Raw genomic sequence first — 21,647 nt, 5'->3', positions numbered from 1 at the left:
TAGGCGTCCTCTTTGGCCTGGCGAAGCTGTTTGAGTTTTGCACTGAACCAAGGTTTGTCATTGTTAAATGTTAAATAAGTCCTGGTGGGTACACACATGTCCTCACAGAAACTGATGTAGGACGTCACGGTGTCAGTGAGCTCGTCCAGATCAGTAGCTGCAGCCTCAAAAACACTCCAATCAGTAAGTTCGAAGCAGGCCTGTAAAACCTGCTCTGCTTCAGAAGTCCATCTCTTTACAGTTTTTACTACAGGCTTAGCAGATTTGAGTTTCTGCCTGTAGGCTGGTAGGAGATGAACCAAACAGTGATCAGAGAGTCCCAGCGCTGCACGGGGAACAGAGTGATATGCATCCTTTAAGACAGTGTAGCAGTGGTCCAGTATATTTCTGTCTCTGGTGGGGCATGTGATGTGCTGTCTATATTTGATTAGCTTTATTAAAATCACCGAGAATGATGATGAAAGAGTCCGGATAACGCTGCTCTGTGTGTGTGATTTGATCGGCCAGCAGTTCTAGCGTCAGGAGGAATGTACACACTCACCAGAATAAACGAGGAAAACTCCCGCGGTGAATAAAAAGGCTTGCAGTTAATAAAGAGAGCTTCCAAATTTGGGCAGCACATCTTCTTTAAAACTGTCACGTCTGTACACCAGCCTTCGTTGATATAAAACATAATCCACCGCCTCGTTTTCCCGAGGACTCGGTGACGCGGTCTGCTCTGAACAGCTGGAAGCCCGTTAGATGAAGCGCGCTGTCCGGGATGGCTCCGTTCAGCCAGGTTTCCGTGAAGCAAAGCGCAGCGGAGTTTAAAAAGTCCTTGTTTGTGCGGGTGAGGAGTTGTAGTTCGTCTGATTTATTTGCCAGGGAGCGGAGATTCGCCAGATGAATGCTCGGCAGCGGAGTCCTAAACCCCGCTGTCGGAGTTTCACGAGCGCCGCGCTTCCTCGCCTGCGTCGGCTGGAGCGCTTGTATAGGAACGCAGCTCCTCCGATTAAAATGTCCAGTAAAAGGTCTGAATGCTCAAATGTTGGCAGAGAGTTATTTGGTGTGCCGTTTCTGATGTCCAGGAGTTCGTTTCTGGTAAAGCTGATCGGGAAAAAGTTGCTTAAGACAGGACAAACAAACAAAAAAAGAACAAGTACCAAGCAGCGACAAACCATGGCTGCCATCTGCGGCGCCATCTTGTCAAGATCTAATACGAGGGTTCATCATGACCAAACAGGATTTATTAAATCTCGCTCAGCTTCAGATAACTTACGCAGGTTATATCAAATTATTAATTCAACGAATAGTCCGTCCTACCCTTGCGCAGTATTATCTTGATGCGATGAAAGCTTTTAACCAGCTAGAATGGAACTATTTATGGGCGGTTCTACAGCACCTGGGTCTAGGATCAAGTTTCATAAATATGGTAAAAGTTCTGTACGCCAATCCAGCAGCCACTGTTCTCACAGGTGCTCTAACCCATTCTTTAAACATTGAGGTGCTCGTCAGGGTTCCCCGCTTTCTCCTCTGTTATTTGCCCTATCCTTGGAACCCTTAGCTCAAGCGATCCGACAATCTGAAACTATTTCTCCCATAATTTTACGGAATACTCATCATCATATTTCTTTGTTTGCTGATGATATCTTATTGTTTTTGGAGAAGCCACCACATTCTATTCCTCATGTTGAATTTATTTGACCATTTTGGATCTCTCTCTGGGTTTAAAATTAATTGGAGTAAGTCATGTCTACTTGCCCTCAGTTCTAAAATTGATTCCATGTCCCTTTCTATATTTATTCCATTGGTTCAAAACTTTAAGTACTCAGGGATAGATGTTTTTCCTTCCCTGCAGGTAATTGTCTTAAAAAACTATAATAGTATTCTAGCCAAAGTATCCTTAGATTTGGAAAATTGGTCTCGTCTTCCTACTTTTCAGGCTCGTATATCGGTGATTAAAATGAATGTTCTGCCACGTATTCATTTCTTTTCTTCCATGATTCCTCTTGCTCCACCGGTTGGCTGCTGGAACAAACTTGATGCATGTGTTTCACGGTATATATGGGATGGGAAACATCCTCGTATTAAACTGACTACCTTACAACAATGTAGATTACATGGAGGTCTTTCTTTCCCCAATTTTAGACTGTATGCTCAAGCCTTTTCCCTCTGCCCTTTATCAGTTTGGTTTGATCCTGATGCTTCTGTGTTTTGGAGAGCAATTGAGGAATCTATTGTTTATCCGTATAAATTGAATATCTTTTTTTGGGGTTTCCGCTTAGGCAGTGTAAATCTCGGTTTGGTCCCATTATAACCCACCTCCTTTCCACATGGAGGCATGTTGAAAGACGTTCACAACTAGTTACAATATGGCATAGGCATTTGCCTATTTTCCACAATAATGATCTTTTGTCAGGCAGTACTCCATTTCATTGTCCGCAATGGACTCATAATAAAGTAAACACTCTATGGGAGATATCTATGATGATAGTGGTTTAAAATCCTTCCAGAATCTCAAAACTCAATATAATCTGCCAGGCACCTCCTTTTTTATGTATTTGCGCATTAGATCGGCCCTACGGGCATATGGGGTGCCTTGGAACTCTCAACTGCCTGTTCACCCTTTGCGCAAACTAATCCTTCCTTCTGAGAAATATCCTCATAATAAAGCAGAAATAAACATGACAACGGCCACTATATATTATATAAGATAATAAACACACGATTACGATAGGATATGGTCTGTATGTGATTTTTTTTGTGCAGCGATATAAAAGGCTATAAATAGCATATTTTAACAACAGTAAACGACCAAATTCCACATGTGATCGTAAAAGGAAGTTATTATAAACACTCGATGTTGGTTTGAAGTGAGTTCTGAGTAAAAGTGTACTATTAATCTCATAAATTGTCTTATGAAGCATGATGCTAATGTTAGCTCTAATGCAGCTGCAGAACAGGTCCAATTCTTCTTCATAATGCATTTTGTCATAATACTTCACGTAAGGTCGCAAGAAATGTTTTGTTATATTTATTTAGAAATACTTTTGATAATAGTTGGGTAAATGTATACTGGGATTGAAGCGATGTGGCTTGGTAAACGTTTTATTGCCAGTATAAAGACTGATAATGGCTGAATAAAAACAAAAGTATAATGATAAAAGAATAATAAGGATTATGTCTCATACCTGGCGGAAGTGTGAAAGGTTCTGTTTCCTTAAACTAGTTTGTTATGCATTTCTTTAATTAAACACATTTACAGGTAAATCCTAGTATTTTAAATTTACGATTAATCATGATTAATCACAGTCCACGACTGTGATTAATGCAATTACATTTTTTAATGGATTGACAGCACTAATTTATTTATAATATAAATTATATGAATATAAATATAGACATGTAAATACATGTAAATATGTTTAACATATATACTGTATCAGTGTGTATTTATATATATTAGGGGTGTCAACGTTAACGCGTTAACGCATGCGATTAATCAAAAAAATTTAACGCGTTAATATTTTTTTAACGCAGATTAATCGTTTGAAAAGGTTTGACCCCAACTTCTTCCTGTCATCGCAGCGCGGAAGGTTATCTATCATTGTGTGATGAGGGTACAGTGAGCCAGTGTTGCCAGGGTAATGGCACAAGTGGGCTATTTTGAAAATACAGTCGCAGGAAAAATTACAGAGTCGTGGGTTGCGGTTTTTTGGGCTACTTTTATAATGTACCGCAGCCGCCCAAAGTGTATATAGACAAATAAAAATTAAAATAGATCCTTTTACTAATGTGTATAATACTTGGAATGTATACCTGGCAACTTAAGAACGGAGAGGCGGTTTTAACATCACAAACAACTTGAGTTTCAGCAGAGCATACATGTTAATGCTTTTACACAGCAGAAATAAACATGACAACAGCCACTATAGATTATATAAGATAATAAACACACGATTACGATAGATATGGTCTGTATGTGATTTTCCTGCAGAACAGGTCCAATTCTTCTGTATATGCATTTTGTCATAATACTTCATGTACGGTCGCAAGAAATGTTTTGTTTTGTATTTATTTAGAAATACTTTTGATAATAGTTGGGTAAATGTATACTGGGATTGAAGCGATGTGGCTTGGTAAACGTTTTATTGCCAGTATAAAGGCTGAATAAAAACAAAATGTTAAAAGAATAATAAGGATTATGTCTCATACCTGGCAGAAGTGTGCCAACTAGTTTGTCATGCATTTTTTTTTCAACACATTTACAGGTAAATCCTAGTATTTTAAATTTGCGATTAATCATGATGTGTTTATTAAATTAATGTGATTAAATTTTTTTATCGATTGACAGCACTAATAATAATTATATATATATACAGTGGGGCAAAAAAGTATTTAGTCAGCCACCAATTGTGCAAGTTCTCCCACTTAAAAAGATGAGAGAGGCCTGTAATTTTCATCATAGGTATACCTCAACTATGAGAGACAAAATGAGAAAAAAAAAATCCAGAAAATCACATTGTAGGATTTTTAAAGAATTTATTTGCAAATTATGGTGGAAAATAAGTATTTGGTCAATAATAAAATTTAATCTCAATACTTTGTTATATACCCTTTGTTGGCAATGACAGAGGTCAAACGTTTTCTGTAAGTCTTCACACTGTTGCTGGTATTTTGGCCCATTCCTCCATGCAGATCTCCTCTAGAGCAGTAATGTTTTGGGGCTGTCGCTGGGCAACACAGACTTTCAACTCCCTCCAAAGATTTTCGATGGGGTTGAGATCTGGAGACTGGCTAGGCCACTCCAGGACCTTGAAATGCTTCTTACGAAGCCACTCCTTCGTTGCCCGGGCGGTGTGTTTGGGATCATTGTCATGCTGAAAGACCCAGCCACGTTTCATCTTCAATGCCCTTGCTGATGGAAGGAGGTTTTCACTCAAAATCTCACGATACATGACCCCATTCATTCTTTCGTTTACACGGATCAGTCCTCCTGGTCCCTTTGCAGAAAAACAGCCCCAAAGCATGATGTTTCCACCCCCATGCTTCACAGTAGGTATGGTGTTCTTTGGATGCAACTCAGCATTCTTTCTCCTCCAAACACGACAAGTTGAGTTTTTACCAAAAGTTATATTTTGGTTTCATCTGACCATATGACATTCTCCCAATCCTCTTCTGGATCATCCAAATGCTCTCTAGCAAACTTCAGACGGGCCCGGACATGTACTGGCTTAAGCAGGGGGACACGTCTGGCACTGCAGGATTTGAGGCCTTTGTTACTTTGGTCCCAGCTCTCTGCAGGTCATTCACTAGGTCCCCCCGTGTGGTTCTGGGATTTTTGCTCACAGTTCTTGTGATCATTTTGACCCCACGGGGTGAGATCTTGCGTGGAGCCCCAGATCGAGGGAGATTATCAGTGGTCTTGTATGTCTTCCATTTTCTAATAATTGCTCCCACAGTTGATTTCTTCACACCAAGCTACTTACCTATTGCAGATTCAGTCTTCCCAGCCTGGTGCAGGTCTACAATTTTGTTTCTGGTGTCCTTTGACGGCTCTTTGGTCTTGGCCATGGTGGAGTTTGGAGTTGGACTATTTGAGGTTGTGGATAGGTGTCTTTTATACTGATAACAAGTTCAAACAGATGCCATTAATACAGGTAACGAGTGGAGGACAGAGGAGCCTCTTAAAGAAGAAGTTACAGGTCTGTGAGAGCCAGAAATCTTGCTTGTTTGTAGGTGACCAAATACTTATTTTACCGAGGAATTTACCAATGAATTCTTTAAAAATCCTACAATGTGATTTTCTGGATTTTTTTTCTTCATTTTGTCTCTCATAGTTGAGGTATACATATGATGATAATTACAGGCCTCTCTCATCTTTTTAAGTGGGAGAACTTGCACAATTGGTGGCTGACTAAATACTTTTTTGCCCCACTGTATATATATATATATATATATATAGAAAATGTTAAAGAAAAATACTAATATTTTAAACTTCACCATTGTGTTCACTTTTTGTGTTTTTTGAAGTGGTCTCATACACTTGCATTAAACCTTTGTGTTAATCTGAAGAAAGAAAGTTATAAGCATCTGGCATGGCATTAGGGTGAGGAAATAATAAGAACATTTATTTATTTATAATTTTTTTTGGTTGAATATCCCTTTAATGAGCCAGATGTGATAGAGACATGCATCATGCAGAATACAATAACTTTGAATCAATGATGAGTGACAAAGAATTAAAGAATTATAATACAATATTGCCTTTTTGAAAAAGCCATTTCAATTCAACCCCTCTGTTTGCAACTGTAGCAAATTAGCTTAAAAAGGGAATTATTTATAATTAATTATAACTGGTTATAATTAATAATAAATATTTAGATTAGATCTTAGAATTAACTGTAGCAGAATCGACAATACAATTATTTGATCTGTCTGTCCACCGAGCAGACAATATAATTGTTTATCAATTCTAGGAAGATTATTTTCCTGGCCAAGGAACAATAGCCTTCCTACTTATACAGTGCTAGCAGTAGTTTAGCATGTAGCGAGGAGCAACATTCAGTGACTTTGAATTGTGAGCGGAACACAGAGACAATCAATTGTGAATATAAGGGATTTAATCAATGAAACTATAACTAACATACAAACAAACTAAGCAAAACATATATATATATATATATATATATATATAGAATGAAGAAAAGTAAGGAAAAGCGAGAGAAGAGCAAAGAATGGCAGTATTTCACATCAATTAACCACAACCTAAATGAAAATCATCAGAGACACAATTCACCTTAAAAGGGGTTCAAACTTAAACACGCATCTAATCAGTTGTAAATGGTTACTTGCATTGGTTTGTTGCTGAATAAGAGTCTTGATGCGGTAGACGAGGTTCTCGATGATTTCTTTAGCAGTGAGTTGAAGTCCACAGCAAGTCCACAAAGTTACTTGAAGGTAAACACTGCCAGAAGGTTAAACTCAAGAGGCGAGTTTTGGAGTATGTTTGTCTCAAGAAGAAGAGTTTTTGAGCGTTGATTAGTCTGCGTTCGGAACTTTTGATAGTTCATTACCGCACCCATTTGTGGGTGGAGTGGCCAATCAGAGGCATGCATTTTGAGCGGGAGATACTTCCTTTGTCTCCGTCTATGGACCATTTGCATTTTATTGCTGATCTGGAGTGCTAGTGCAGCTTTTAATTCAAAACGTAGTAAGAATTGTTTGATGCATTTCACGATCACATAGTGTACATCATTGTGTGAGAAATGAAGAGAAGATCATTTTGGTACCAAGAAAGTGACCTCCAGACGATATTAAAGCAGAGATACACTCATACACTTGAATATAGACATTTAACGTCTAACTAATACAAGTAAAGGGTTTTAACTAAGTTAATATAAAAGGGGAATATACATACAACACATGCATATAGCAGATACATTTATAACTGCTTAATTATGGCCTAAAATAAAGGAAATGTCTTTAGGTGTGTGTGTGACATGTATTGGAAATTGTGGAGACAGACAACTGGTCTAGTGCCTGGCACGGGGGTCATCCCCCCTTCTGTGGGATGTGTTTGAAGCTTGATAAAGACACCTAGAGTCGATCTGTTTAGCATCCTTTTGATAGTGAAAAAGACCATCTGCAATTTAGTACCCATATAAATGTAAACGCTGAGGCCAGGTCAGTAATTTATATGCAAATGTCAAAAGGCTAAAAGGTTTTTTTTTTAAACAAAGTGTAATCAGCCATCACTGATCCTACACAGACGTTACACAACGATAATTAATCTTTTATTTGCTTATTTGGGGCATTTAGAGTTTTTTTTTTTTCTCTGCAAATATTGATATGTTATTATTTGCGATTAATTAGATTAATTAACGATCAAATCATTATTAATCAATATTAATCATTAGTACTTATTTAGATTAAAATAATAATTAATTGGCCACCTGAATTGTTACTCAATATATCACTATAATACCATTTATCCACTCCCTGGTAAGAGCATCACTAAACATGATTTACAATTAGTTTAACATACAAATGTTTAGTTAAACAATATTTGGAGAATGTCAAGTGTGCATGTTTGAGCTTTCTTACTATATTTGATGTGTGTAAAATGGTAGAAAATAAAACTAAAAAATTTAATGAGTACATTTCAAATTGAAATAACCCATAGGAAAGAGAAATCAAAAGTGAGATCACTTTAACATCTCAAATATTTATCCTAGACAGAAATTAGGTTACTTTAAGACTGAATGGAGATTTTTGCTAACATTCTCACAATGGTCTCCTTTAACCTTTTTAGCGGTAAAAAATTTGTATTTCCGTGCCCCTGGGAGTACGGTCCCACATATTGGATTTAGAATGTTCGGTGACGTCGCATAACTGCCAAATTCAAACTGGTTTCACGTGTTGACTGGCGCTGAGCCAGAGAAAGACGTGCACTGAGATTGTCTTATCACAACTATGCAGTGTTCTTAACCGCATAATGCATATTTTATGTTTCAGACATTTAAATACACATAAGTACTAGTAAAACAATACTTTTAGAGCTTGTAAAATACACACAGATGTTTATGGAAGCAACAATAACAATCCATTCAAATTTAATTTGCCGATTTGTTTTATTCATATCAGATACATAAGTAACTATAAAGTTCACTCTATTCTTCACCCAGTTCACCGGCCACTTACTTGCATGTATTTCGGGAGAAATTGATGAATTTACATGCTGTAAATCCAACTGACAGGACTCTCTGAACTGCGGTGCGAACAAACATGACGGCGCCCATCTCACGTTACAGATCAGGATCAAGATAATTTATAAAGGTGTTTAAACAACAAAACACACTCATTCACACATATTTGTGAATCGGAATATCAGATTGTCCATGACATGGTAAGCAAGTTTGTGAATATATTAAATAAAAAAGGAAAAACGAAATAAAAGCAATCCATCTGTCATACAGTTCGACTTTAAGCGGCGCTTTAAGCGGTGACAATCATGACGCATCGCCATGGAAACAGTAAGGGCAAACGTTCTAAAATAAAGGTCATCTTAAAAAAACTCACTCTGGGGTGACCGCTAGAATATTTTAAACTCACCACTGAAAGGGTTAAAGCTTTAAAAGAGATCTCAAAAACATCACACACTCTGCTCAGACATTTCTCCTAGTCTAAAGGCTCTGGTGGTCTCATATTTGTCTCCTTTAAAGTTTTATAGAAGAGATCTCAACAACATCACACACTGTGCTCAAGCTTTTCTCCTTAGCTACAGACACTGGGTCTCTCAAATTTGTCTTTTTTAAAGCTTTAGAATAAGTCTCAACAACATCAGACACTGTGCTCAGATATTTCTCCTTAGCTAGAGACTCTGGATCTCTCACATTTGTCTCTTTTAAAGCTTTATAATAGATCTCAACAACGTCACACACTGTGCTTAGATATTTCTCCTTAGCTAAAGACTCTGGGGGTCTCATATTTCAAACAAGATCTTGACAACATGACAAATTGTGCTCAGATTTTTCTCTTTAGCTAGAGACTCTGGATCTCCCACATTTGTCTCTTTTAAAGCTTTAGAATAGATTTCAACAACATCACACACTGTGCTCAGATACAACCCGAATTCCAGAAATGGTGGGAGGTTTTTTTAAATTTAAATAAAATGAAAACTAAAAGACTTTCAAATAACATGAGCCAATATTTTATTCACAATAGAACATAGAGAACATAACATATGTTTAAACAGAGAAATTTTATACTTTCATCGACTAAATGAACTCATTTCAAATGTGATGCCTGTTACAGGTCTCAAAAAAGTTGGCACGGGGGCAACAAAGTGCTGAAAAAGTAAGAAATTTTGAAAAGATTCAGCTGGGAGAACATCTAGCAACTGACACACAAAAGATCCATTCACAGTTTTATTCTCAGAGTCCAAAAAATAACAATCCACATGAGCAAAAACAGGACACAAAGAAAGCAACACAGGAACAGAATGCACAAACAATGACTCAAAGAGAGTGCCCTCTGGTGGCTAAGCTCGGCACTCCAACAACTGACTGTGACATTACCCTCCCTCTAAAGAGTGGCTTCCAGGCGCTCCATAAAAAGTCAAGAACATTCAGGAGAGAGGTGGAACGGAGGTGAATCAGTGGGAGGGATGGCAGGCCAGGTCCATGTAATGGAAGAGAGATTAGAGATAGTGGCAGAGCAGAGTGCCAGGACAGGGACAGCAGAGCCATAGGCCAGGGCAGAGCCGACAGAGCAGTGGGCCAGGGTGGGGCCGGCAGAGCAGGAGGCCAAGGCGGAGCCGGCAGCAAAGGTGAGGCCGATAACCACCTCAACGGGACTAACAGGACCAATAGACCTCCTAATGACACCATCATTACTACAAAGAAAAGCACAAAGAGTTTAATAATAGCCTAAACGGCTGCAACAGGATTGGTCTCCTTGACCAAAACAGGGCAGACAATAAGTTCAGGAGTGGCCTCATATATCTGAGTGAACTCTGGAGAGGACTCATAGCCTGGTGCATGTTTGGGAGTGAACTTGTGGACTGGAACGAGCGCAGAGGGATGTGGAGTGGACTCTGAGGACTCATGAACTAGAGCAAACTTAGGAGTGAACTCGAAGTGCTCCTGGACCGAAGCAGGCTCTGGAGTGGACTCTGAGGACTCCTGGACTGGAGTGAACACTCGAGTGGACTCTGATCTCTCCTGGATCAGAACGGCTTTGGAGTGGATTCTGAGAACTCCTCAATTGGAGTGGGCACTGAAGTGAACTCTGAAAACTCACAGACTGGAGCGGACTCTGATCGCTCCTGGACCGGAGTGGACTCTGGAGTGGACTCTGAGGACTCACAGACTGGAGCGGACTCTGATCGCTCCTGGACCGGAGTGGGTTCTGGAGTGGACTCTGAGTGCTCCTGCACAGGGATGGGCTCTGTGGCAATCTCGGAGACCACCGACGCGGAGTCCTCCAAGACCACTGGACTTGAGAGCACCAAAGTCGAGTCCTCCAGGACCACCGGAGTTGACTTAACTGACTTCTTCCTTCTCGCCCTCCGCTTTTCAGTTGGAGTAGGAGGGCCAGGACTGGTGGTAAATTCCCTGTGAAAGGGTTCTTGTTGACCCGGTTTAACGCCCTGACCTCTCCGAACAAGATACCTGATGAAATCCCAAATGTCCAGGTTTTCAAGTCCCTTCATCTCCCAAACGGACAGGGGATCATCCAAGGATAAATTAAAGAAATCCTTTAGCGCCCCATCATTGTACCCCAGCCCCACCGTGTAGGTCCAGAAGAATTGGGCAAAGGCCCCTACCTCCATGCCCTTTTGCCGCAAATCCATGAGAGTCTGGAGTCGAGCCATTCTCTCCTTCCTTGTGGCAGGCGGGGTAATCCGAAGATCCATAGTGCCAGAAGGAAAAGGAAAAAAACAAAAACTGCTGAATCTTGAACTGGCGTCAGTATTCTGTCACGGAATGCTCACACAAAATATCCATTCGCAATTTTATTCTCAGAGTCCAAAAAAGGAACAAAGCAACACAGGAACAGAACGCACAAACAATGAGTCAAAGAGTCATGATGATTAGATATAAAAGGGATGTCTTAGAGAGGCAGAGTCTCTCAGAAGTAAAGATGGGCAGAGGCTCTCCAATCTGTGAAAGAGTGCGTAAAAAGATTGTGGAATACTTTAAAAACAACGTTCCTCAAAGTCAGATTGCAAAGGCTTTGCAAATCTCATCATCTACAGTGCATAACATCATCAAAAGATTCAGAGAAACTGGAGAAATCTCTGTGCGTAAGGGACAAGGCCGAAGACCTTTGTTGGATGCCTGTGGTCTTCAGGCCCTCAGACGACACTGCATCACTAATCGGCATGATTCTGTCATTGACATTACTAAATGGGCCCAGGAATACTTCCATAAACCACTGTCGGTAAACACAATCCACCGTGCCATCTGCAGATGCCAGCTAAAGCTCTATCATGCAAAAAGTTAGCCATATATGAACATGGTCCAGAAACGCTGCCGTGTCCTGTGGGCCAAGTCTCATTTAAAATGGACTGTTTCAAAGTGGAAAAGTGTTCTATGGTCAGACAAGTCCACATTTGACGTCCTTTTTGGAAATCACGGACGCCATGTCCTCCGGGCTAAAGAGGAGGGACACCTTCTTGCGTGTTATCAGCATTCAGTTGAAAAGCCAGCATCTCTGATGGTATGGGGGTACATAAGTGCATACGGTATGGGCAGCTTGCATGTTTTGGAAGGCACTATGAATACTGAAAGGTATATAAAGGTTTTAGAGCAATATATGCTCCCCTCCAGGAGTATTTCAGCAGGACAATGCAAAACCACATACTGCATCTATTACAACAGCATTGCTTCGTAGTAGAAGTGCTGAATTGGCCTGCCTGCAGTCCAGATCTTTCACCTATAGAGAACATTTGGCGCATCATTAAACGAAAAATACTTCAAAGATGACCACGAACTCTTCAGCAGCTGGAAACCTATATCAGGCAAGAATGGGACCAAGTTCCAACACCAAAACTCCAGAAACTTATAACCTCGATGCCCAGACGTCAAATTTCTCAGTTTAAACATTTTTTATGTTATCTATGCTCTATTGTGAATAAAATGTTGGCTCATGTGATTTGAAATTCTTTTAGTTTTCATTTTATTCAAATTTAAAAAACGTCCGAACATTTCTGGAATTCGGGTTGTATTTCTCCTTAGCTAAAGACTCTAGTGGTCTCATATTTGTCTCCTCCAAAGTTTCAAAGATTTCAACAACATCACACACTGTGCTCAGATATTTCTCCTTAACTAGAGACTCTGGATCTCTCACATTTGTCACTTCCAAAGTTTAGAAGAGATCTCAACAACATCACACACTGCTTAGATTTTTTTTTTTTCTCCTATAGAGACTCTGGATCTATCACATTTGTTTACGCAACAGTTTAGTTTAGAGATTTCAACAACTTTACAAAGTGTGCACCTGGAATGTGGGGTTTGGGTTTTGTTTGTGTTTCTTGTTTATTGCTCTCATGTCTTTTATTTTGGAATTTAGTCATGGTCCCTGTTTACTCATTTGAATTCCCTTGCCCTCATGTTATCCTGCTATTGGTTCTTTAGTTCATGTGTCATGTTCTCATTGGTTGTCTTAGTCATGTGTCCTGTCTCTCATTGGTTGGTTCTTGTCACGTGACTTGTATTGTTTGATATAAATAGCCCTCATGTAGCCTTTGTCTCTGGTCGCGTATGGATGTTGTAACCTGCTGTCGATGGGTCTAGTTTGCTCATGCCAAGTCAGGTCTGTTCAAGTCAGTTCGAGTCTAGTCTGTTTGTGCCAAGTCAAGTCTTTGTTTGTATTTTGAATTTCACTTTGTTTAATTAAAGCTGCACTTGGGATCATCACTACGCTCGCCTCAGTGGACTATCGTTAATAAAGGGGACAAAATCATAAATTCAGAGTTAAAGTCTCAATATAAAGACTTTAGACAATAAGGTAGCCTATGTAGAATTGTTTGAGCAGATAAAATGCTTATAATTTATCATTGTGACTGATTGATTGTAAGGCTGAAGTGAGAGGTTTATAATTTTATACTTTTTTTGTTTTGTCAAAATCTTATTTGAACATGTATAGCACATTTTAGATGACATGCTGTAAGTTCCCCAACCCTTTTTTATTATTTTTGTTTGTTTGATTGTTTTTGTTTGTTTGAAATCCAACCATAATTTATAATGTCATTGCTTGAATGTCTATGTTAACAAAAAATAGATAGTGTTGCTAATTTTATTTGTTGTTTGTTGGTTTTCAACATAAAGCTGAAAATTATTTCAGTGTGTATATGAGTACTTTTTCACATTTCAGTTACTGTTATCCTTTCATCTCTAGAGATGACAAATAAGAAAATCAATGGCAGGCATCTATTTAAAAGTAGGGCTGCAGCCAGGAATAGCCATTAGGTGGCAGTACACTGCTCAAAAAAAAAGTTAAATCTTAAATCACATATTGTATCTTGATGAACGAAATATTCAAGATGAAAATCTTTTATATACATTTTATATACATTATATTACTTATATACATTGTGTAATTAATTAAAATAGCTAATCGAAACCAAAATCATCAACCTATTAAGGGGCAGATTAAATAGTAAAAAATTAAAATTACAGGCTGATCCAGCTTGCATGAATGTTTCCACCTATGAATAAGGCCTCAATCTGGAAAAAAGCGCATGGATCCAAAATATTGGATCCATGTGCTTTTTTCCTGCTTTACACGTTCATGGGTCATATACAATATGTGCTACATGGGAGGAAAAAAATCGTAATTGTGTCACTTAAACCATGTAATGTAAATGCAGCCTTACTGACTCATAAACTGCTTTTCCAACACCAAGCCAAACCGTTCTCATTACTTAAGCATTCCATTCGATGCTGATCCAGTACAGCAAGTATATGATTTCATTTTCCACTGAGGGCTGATAACAGACCTTCTAATACAAATGTGTCAGATGTTGTCTTGGTAACACAAGTGTTTACATATGGCTAGCTACAGAGAGAAGCTAGTAGACAGACAACAAGAGACCAATTCTGACTGGTGACATCATTACACGGTGCAGAGGCGTCATGCCCATTCAAAGTGAGGGGGCATGTGCCCCCTCAGATTTTTGAGCCAAGTGGATTTTGAATGCAGCTTCCAAAAGACAAAAAATATCCAATTAATATTTTCTATATTTAATACAATCACACCGGCGTGATTAGATCGTTCAGTGCGTTATATCATCAGCTGCTAAATTCAAATCTGCCTTCGCTGGCTAGCGCTGAGCCAGAGACAGATGCATTTTTACAGCACTGCCAACCACACACGATTCTGTTGAGCTTATGAATGCAATGACCAATCAGAGGCGTTCAGATCTCTCAGAGTCTTCGCTAAAATGCTGGTGTTTTCTTCACTTGCTCGCTGACTGAATACCTCTTTCTGGCGAATTCTCTCATCAGAAACAACAAAGTGCAAATGTGTGTACGAATATGTAAGATATTAATTTCATAGTGTAAACAGCTTCAGTGATTTTTAACGGGTGTTTTTGAGAGTGCTTGAACTCTAGACTGTCAGTAAAAATGTTCTTTGATAATGTAAATGTTATTTGCTCTCTTTCTTTACACTGAAAGTGTTATGATTAGTAGCCTAACTTACAATGTTTTTATTCACATTAACTTTCCATGTTAAATTCACATTAAATATAAAGTCAGTCATATTAAAATATGTTATGGCATGACACCCACATCTAATAGATTACATTATTAGGCTACTTTGACCATCGCCCACTAGATCAACTAACATAATATATAAAGGTGAGAATATTTCATGATCTAGTTAATGTGTTTGGGAATGTTTTGAATAAAAAGGAAAAAATAAATAAAACATAAGTGCTGTTGTGGCTGCTGTGTGTCACATGACATTTATGTCTCAGCTGTTGTAGTATACAACAAGTATAAAAATAAACTACACTTGTTTCTTGAGTTGACTTGACCTTTAGCAGAACACGTCTTGAGTTGACTGGTTTGAGTGCACTGTGACTTGAGACTTACTTGAGACTTGATGGTGGGGACTTGAAACTTAATTGTGACTTGAACATGTTTGACTTGGCCCCACCAGATATTATGATATTAGTCAGATATTAGTTATAAATACATTGCAGATATCTTAATGCCAGTTATCAAAAATCAATGCCAACATCACATAATAGATATTTGGAATTTGCATACTAGTAAATTACTACTAGTAAAGTCAGGTGTACTAAATGCTAAAAATGCTTGGCTATGTAAGTGTAACTAAAAAGATTGACTTTTTCAAAGACACTGCCATTTACTGTAAATATTCAACAAACATATCAATTAGAAGTTAGGGAATGTGTCATGTCATGTTTGATGTACTATTTTTGTGATTTAAAAACTTATCTGTAAGTCATAAAAGCTGTTTGTTAGTTTTTGTTGCCCCGTTTCTGTGCAGCAGTTTGAAATGCTACTTCAGTGTTCAATGCACATTTATTAAACATGTCAAAGTCATGCAGCATTTACATAAATAAACATCAAGAATTATACAATAAACCTTTCAAAAATTATTTAAAATCGTAATGTGTTATTAAATCACAACATAAAATGGCACCTCCACATCCTGGTCATAGGACTAATTGGAATGTTCTTGATTGATGTTGGAATTGGAATGGTTTTGATTGATTGTTCTGAATGTTGATGTTCTGTAAGAGCACACTAAATATGCTGGATAGCTAATCTGTTTCTATGTAATTTTAGGTGAGAGAACTGTGTGACTTGCTGAATGAAAACTACACAGAGGAGGATGACAACACACTTCGTCTGCACTACTCTCCACAGTTCTTGCTCTGGTGCATTTTATTTCTTGACCTAAGTAACTATAATCTTATTATTTGTCTTCATGTTTTATGAGCATTATATTTTACGGAATGCAGGGCTCTCTGCCCCCCTGGATGGCAAACGCACTGGCATTGTGGAGTTCGAGTTAAGTCCAGTCAAAAACTTGTGGGATTCATAAGTGCCATTCCTGTTACTATTAAAGTATTTGACACGTAAGCACAGAATTTTCTCAGTCGGTTAAAATTATTTAAACAATTTTGTTTGATGTAAATGACAAAAATATTCCACAGAGAACTAAAGATGGTGGAGGTGAACTTCCTGTGTGTACACAAAAAACTTCGCTCAAAAAGAGTGGCACCAGTCCTAATCAAGGAGCTCACCAGACGGGTCCATCAGCAGGGTATATGTCAAGCAATATACAGCACCAGTGCAGTCCTACCAAAACCTATTGCAAGCTGTAGGTATGATGGAAATTATAAGGATATCTCTCTCCCAGACCACCACTGCTGTTTTGTTTGTGGTATTGTTTCAAACTAAATTCTGTTTCTCTCCATGGCTGTTAAAAGGTGTTGGCACAGGTCGCTGAACCCACGCAAGCTGATTGAGCTGAATATCTCCTCTCTCACTCGTAACATGACCCTGCAGCGTGCTGTCAAGCTAAATCGGCTCCCTAAGGTCAGACTGCCCTCCTGAGGGCCATCATGTAACATGACACATTTTTAACCCTCATGCTCTGTTGATTTAACTCTCTCTATGTTTAGGGGTCCCAGACCCAAATGTTTTGAAGTTGATCTCATAAATTTCATTAAGCAGCTATTTATATTGTATTATATAATAATGAAAGTGGGGCAAGATAACATATGCACTTACCAAACATAACTTTGGAGGCAACAAGACATTGCGCCAGTAGCTAATGCTTTAAGGATTTATCTTTACATTTACATGTATCTTTACCTAAATTCAGTACTTCAGACCTATGTGCCCTCTAGAAGCTTGCGTTCTGCAAGTGAATGGCGCATTATTGTGCCATTCCAAAGAGGCACCAAAATCACTTTCACTGACTTTTTCTTTAACTGTTCCCACCTGGTGGAATGACCTGCCCAACTCAATCAGAGCTGCTGAATCCTTAGCCATCTTCAAGAAACGGCTAAAAACACATCTCTTCCATCTTTATTTGACCCTCTAACTCTAGTACTCTCTATTCTAATTCTATTTTATCTTTCTGTCTTCTTTTTATTTAAAGGTGCCATAGAATGCATTGATGCAGTATTTTACATTTGTTCCGTAACAGTCGGGGTTATGTTCTGATTTGCCTATTTTTCAGTGGTCTTTTTTATTCACGAGATTTACATAAGAAGGAGGAAACTATGGTGTTTGAGGCTCATGGTATGTCATTTCCATGTACAGAACTGTTATTATTTAACTATGCCAAGGTAAAGACAGTTTTTCATTGTATGGCACCTTTAAAAAAAAAAACACACACACTTGACCCTATATCAATTGCATATTTATTCTCTAACTGCTAGCTTTTCTTGAAAAACTATGTAACCCCAGTTCCTCGAGGGAACGAGACGCTGCGTCCAAGAACGCTAGGGGAACACCTCCAGCGTGACTGCGCTCTGATACAAATGTAATCTGTCCAAAGGATGGGTGAGACGTCACGGGTGGGTGACGTAACGGCCAGGAGGCATAAAAGCACGTGCGGTGGAACCGCCGTCAGCTTCAAGAATGAAGCAACCGCTCATAGGGATGCCGGAAGTATGGCTTCGAGACGCAGCGTCTCGTTCCCTCGAGGAACTGGGGTTACATACATATAACCTAAGACGTTCCTCTTCAGGAACTCGAGCTGCGTCCAAGAACGCTAGGGGAACGAGATCCCCACGCCGCCAGACTGACAAATCCCTGCCTAGTGTGGATGGATCACAGCTAGGGCGAGAGAAAAAAGGCCACAGGTGGCTGCGTCCCGAAGGCCAACTTCTGAAGAGTGAGTCTTGATCCCCAAGAGGGGAGAGCAGAGGACTCGAGGCTATGGAATAGCATCCTGATCCACCACATAGCAAATGCTCTCTGGCCGGAGGTATCAGCCTCTGGAGGAAACATGTACTAGGGGGTGTCTACCCACTGAAAGGCCACAGAGAAGGGCGCGGTAGGCCAGTATAGCCACCACGTAAACGCTCAGAGTGGAGTGGGTTAACCCTGCTGAGGAACAGGCCCGCACAAACTCCAGAACTGTACCAATCGGGCAGTTGACTGGGTCAAGCTGGCAACCTCTGCAGCATGAAGTGACACTTCACTTCAGGGTGTACAAGTCCCTTGTGTTGTGGAGAAAACATGTAACTAGGGGGTGCCTACCCACTGAAAGGCCACAGAGAAGGGCGCGGTAGGCCAGTATTGCCGCCATGTAAACCCTCAGGGTGGAATGGGTTAACCCTGCGGAGGAACAGGCCCGCACGAACTCCAGAACTGTACCAATCGGGCAGTTGACTGGGTCAAGCTGGCAACCTCTGCAGCATGAAGTGACACTTCACTTCAGGGTGTACAAGTCCCTTGTGTTGTGGAGAAAACATGTAACTAGGGGGTGCCTACCCACTGAAAGGCCACAGAGAAGGGCGCGGTAGGCCGGTATTGCCGCCATGTAAACCCTCAGGGTGGAATGGGTTAACCCTGCGGAGGAACAGGCCCGCACGAACTCCAGAACTGTACCAATCGGGCAGTTGACTGGGTCGAGCTGGCGGTCTCCGCACCAAGAAGTGAAAAGTTCCACTTCAAGGCGTTTAGTTTCCTTGTTGAGGGAGCTCTGGATGGAGGAAGGTCTCAACAACCTCGGCTGGGAGACCGGAAGCTATGGGCTGTGCCCCCTCAGGGGCCACACCTACAACTTCCAAAGCTCCGGGCGGGGGTGACAGACCCCCGCTTGTGAGAGGAGATCCCTCCTGACGGGAATCTCCCATGGAGAGCCGTCGAGGAGAGAAATCAGGTCCGAGAACCATCCCCGGCCCGGCCAGAACGGTGCTACCAGAAGTAGACTGACCTCGTCCCAGCGCACTCTCGCCAGAACTCCCGGGAGCAGAACGATCGAGGAAAAACGTGCAGACGAAGCCTCGGCCACGTCTGTACCATGGCATCCAGCCCCAGTGGAGCTGGATGAATTTAGAGAGTACCAGAGGGGACATGCGCTGTGTACTTACCTGAGTAGCGAAGAGGTCCACCTGAGCCTGGCCAAACACTCTCCTCAGCCCCAGCCTCGACGGGATGTCTGCTCCCACACTGAGATGCCCAGGCATGTGAACTGCTCTCAGCGAAAGGAGTTTGTCCTGGGACCACCCAAGGATCTGGTACGCCAGCCTGTACAGGGGGCGTGAACGCAGACCTCCTCGGTGGTTGATGTAAGAGACCACCGCTGTGTTTTCGGTGCTATCGCACCAACACCGGCGATCTCTTAGGTCTGGGAGAAAGTGTTTCTGTGAAACACCGCCAGCATCTCCAGGCAGTTGATGTGCTACATGAGACGGCGAGTACTCCACAGACTGCGGGCAGGGTGAGGGACACGTCCGTCGCTAGCGTACGCAGCGACACGGAGCTCCCAGCACCGGGCCCTGAGACAAGAACCAAGGATGTCTCCACATGTCTAAGGCACGTAGGCACCACCACGTGACCTTGATCATGTGAAGTGGGTTTCCCCTTGGGGAGAACCCCTTGGTCTTGAGCCACCACTGTTGAGTGACTGGCCTTCTTTCACTCTCCTGACTGCCGTGAGGATCGACTTGATCCGAGCAGGGGACACACGTGCCTGCATCGTGGTCGAATCCCACACCACACCAAGATAAGTGGTTCTCTGTAATGGAGAAAGCACACTCTTCTTGGCGTTCAGTCTTAACCCCAACACTTTCATGCGAGCAAGAACAACATCTCGATGTTGAGCCGCCATCTGCTCTGATTGAGCGAGAATCAACCAAAGTGGATATGCGGATGCCTTGTAGCCACAACGGAGCTAACGCGGCATCCACACACTTTGTAAAAGTGTGGGGTGAGTGCTAGGCCGAAGGGAAGAACCCGATATTGGTGAACTTCGCCCTCGAAAGCAAACCTCAGGAACTCCCTGTGAGTGGGAAGGATGGAGATATGGAAGTATGCGTCTTTTAGATCAATCGTGACAAACCCGTCCTCGGACCAGATCTGAGACACGACCTGTTTGAGCATCTTGAACTTCAGTCTGCTGACTGAGTGGTTCAACTGATGCAGATCTAAAATGGGACGCCAACCCTCCATCCTTCTTGGGAACTATGAAGTACCGGCTGTAGAACCCGGAATCTCTTTCGAGAGGAGGGACCACCTCGATGGCCTCCTTCCTCAAGAGAGTACTCTACTTCTCGTTCCATTACCAGAACCTGCTCGGGGCCCACCAGAGTGGGATTCACCCCGTTGAAACGAGGCGGAGGAGAACCAAACTGGATTCTGTAGCCTCTCTCTACAGTATGCAGGTCCCATGGAGACACATTTGGCAGTAGTTTTCATGCTGCCAAATAGTCTACTAAGGGAACCAGTCTCTCAAGACTGGCCTCTAGTATAACCAGGGTGGCTAGCTCGGTGTCCTGGAACGGCACGCCGGCAGGAGACGGCCAAACTAGCTGCTCTAGAGACCCCTGAAGGGGGTGGCGAGCATCTCAGCTCCGCTACGTTTCCGGGCGGAAGAAACTGAGATGTGTGCTCGCTGGAGATCGCTGTGCCCTGGAACACCATACGTGGCAGGGTTGGCAGACCGATCTCCTGAGGGCACTGAGGAGAGACGGGCACCGTGTATGCCGCTCTTCCCCAGAGGGGCCGGCCCTCAGAAGTCCTGGGCCATAGGCAGCAGGATGTTTTAGCCAAAGACTATCCAGCGAGAGTGACAGTCCGCAGATCCTGCTAGAAGGCCTCGGCCCAGGAGCGCCACTCTGACTCCAACATACTGGGGAGTACGAGAAGTGACGCTCCCTATATGAGGAGCTGGAACACGGTTGGGGCTGCTCCGCCCAGCAGCCCTTGCTGACCACATCAACCTCCTCAGAGGAAGAGAAGTAAAACATTGTGCTCTCACTCGAGAAAATCCCAAGTTTTCTTAGGTTCCTTTTACACATACACATCTAACTTCTCCTAGTTAGATGAAATAGATCATTTAATTCCTCAAAATTAAATGGAAAAAAACAACCAGACAAGTAAACACGGTCTGATATGAAAAGGATTCATGAAACGAACGAGAATGACATAATGCACGCGTCG

At 41.4% G+C, this 21,647-nt stretch overlaps 1 protein-coding gene across 2 annotated transcripts in view; it reads left to right on the top strand.

Moving 5' to 3' along the window:
* Positions 1 to 21,647, top strand: part of nmt1b (N-myristoyltransferase 1b) — a 49,700-nt gene that overhangs the window by 18,941 nt on the left and 9,112 nt on the right. For both annotated transcript variants that reach the window (XM_058793472.1, XM_058793473.1), the window contains exons 5-8: positions 16,308 to 16,399; positions 16,484 to 16,600; positions 16,679 to 16,849; positions 16,955 to 17,063. In XM_058793472.1, coding sequence (XP_058649455.1) covers positions 16,308 to 16,399; positions 16,484 to 16,600; positions 16,679 to 16,849; positions 16,955 to 17,063 — 489 coding nt within the window. The remainder of the gene's footprint in view (positions 1 to 16,307; positions 16,400 to 16,483; positions 16,601 to 16,678; positions 16,850 to 16,954; positions 17,064 to 21,647) is intronic.

The sequence above is a fragment of the Onychostoma macrolepis genome, chromosome 12 (assembly GCF_012432095.1).
Source record: "Onychostoma macrolepis isolate SWU-2019 chromosome 12, ASM1243209v1, whole genome shotgun sequence".
Classification (NCBI taxonomy): Eukaryota; Metazoa; Chordata; class Actinopteri; order Cypriniformes; family Cyprinidae; genus Onychostoma; species Onychostoma macrolepis.
The sequence above is the reverse complement of the archived record's forward strand: the minus strand, read 5'-3'. Positions and strand labels throughout refer to the sequence as shown.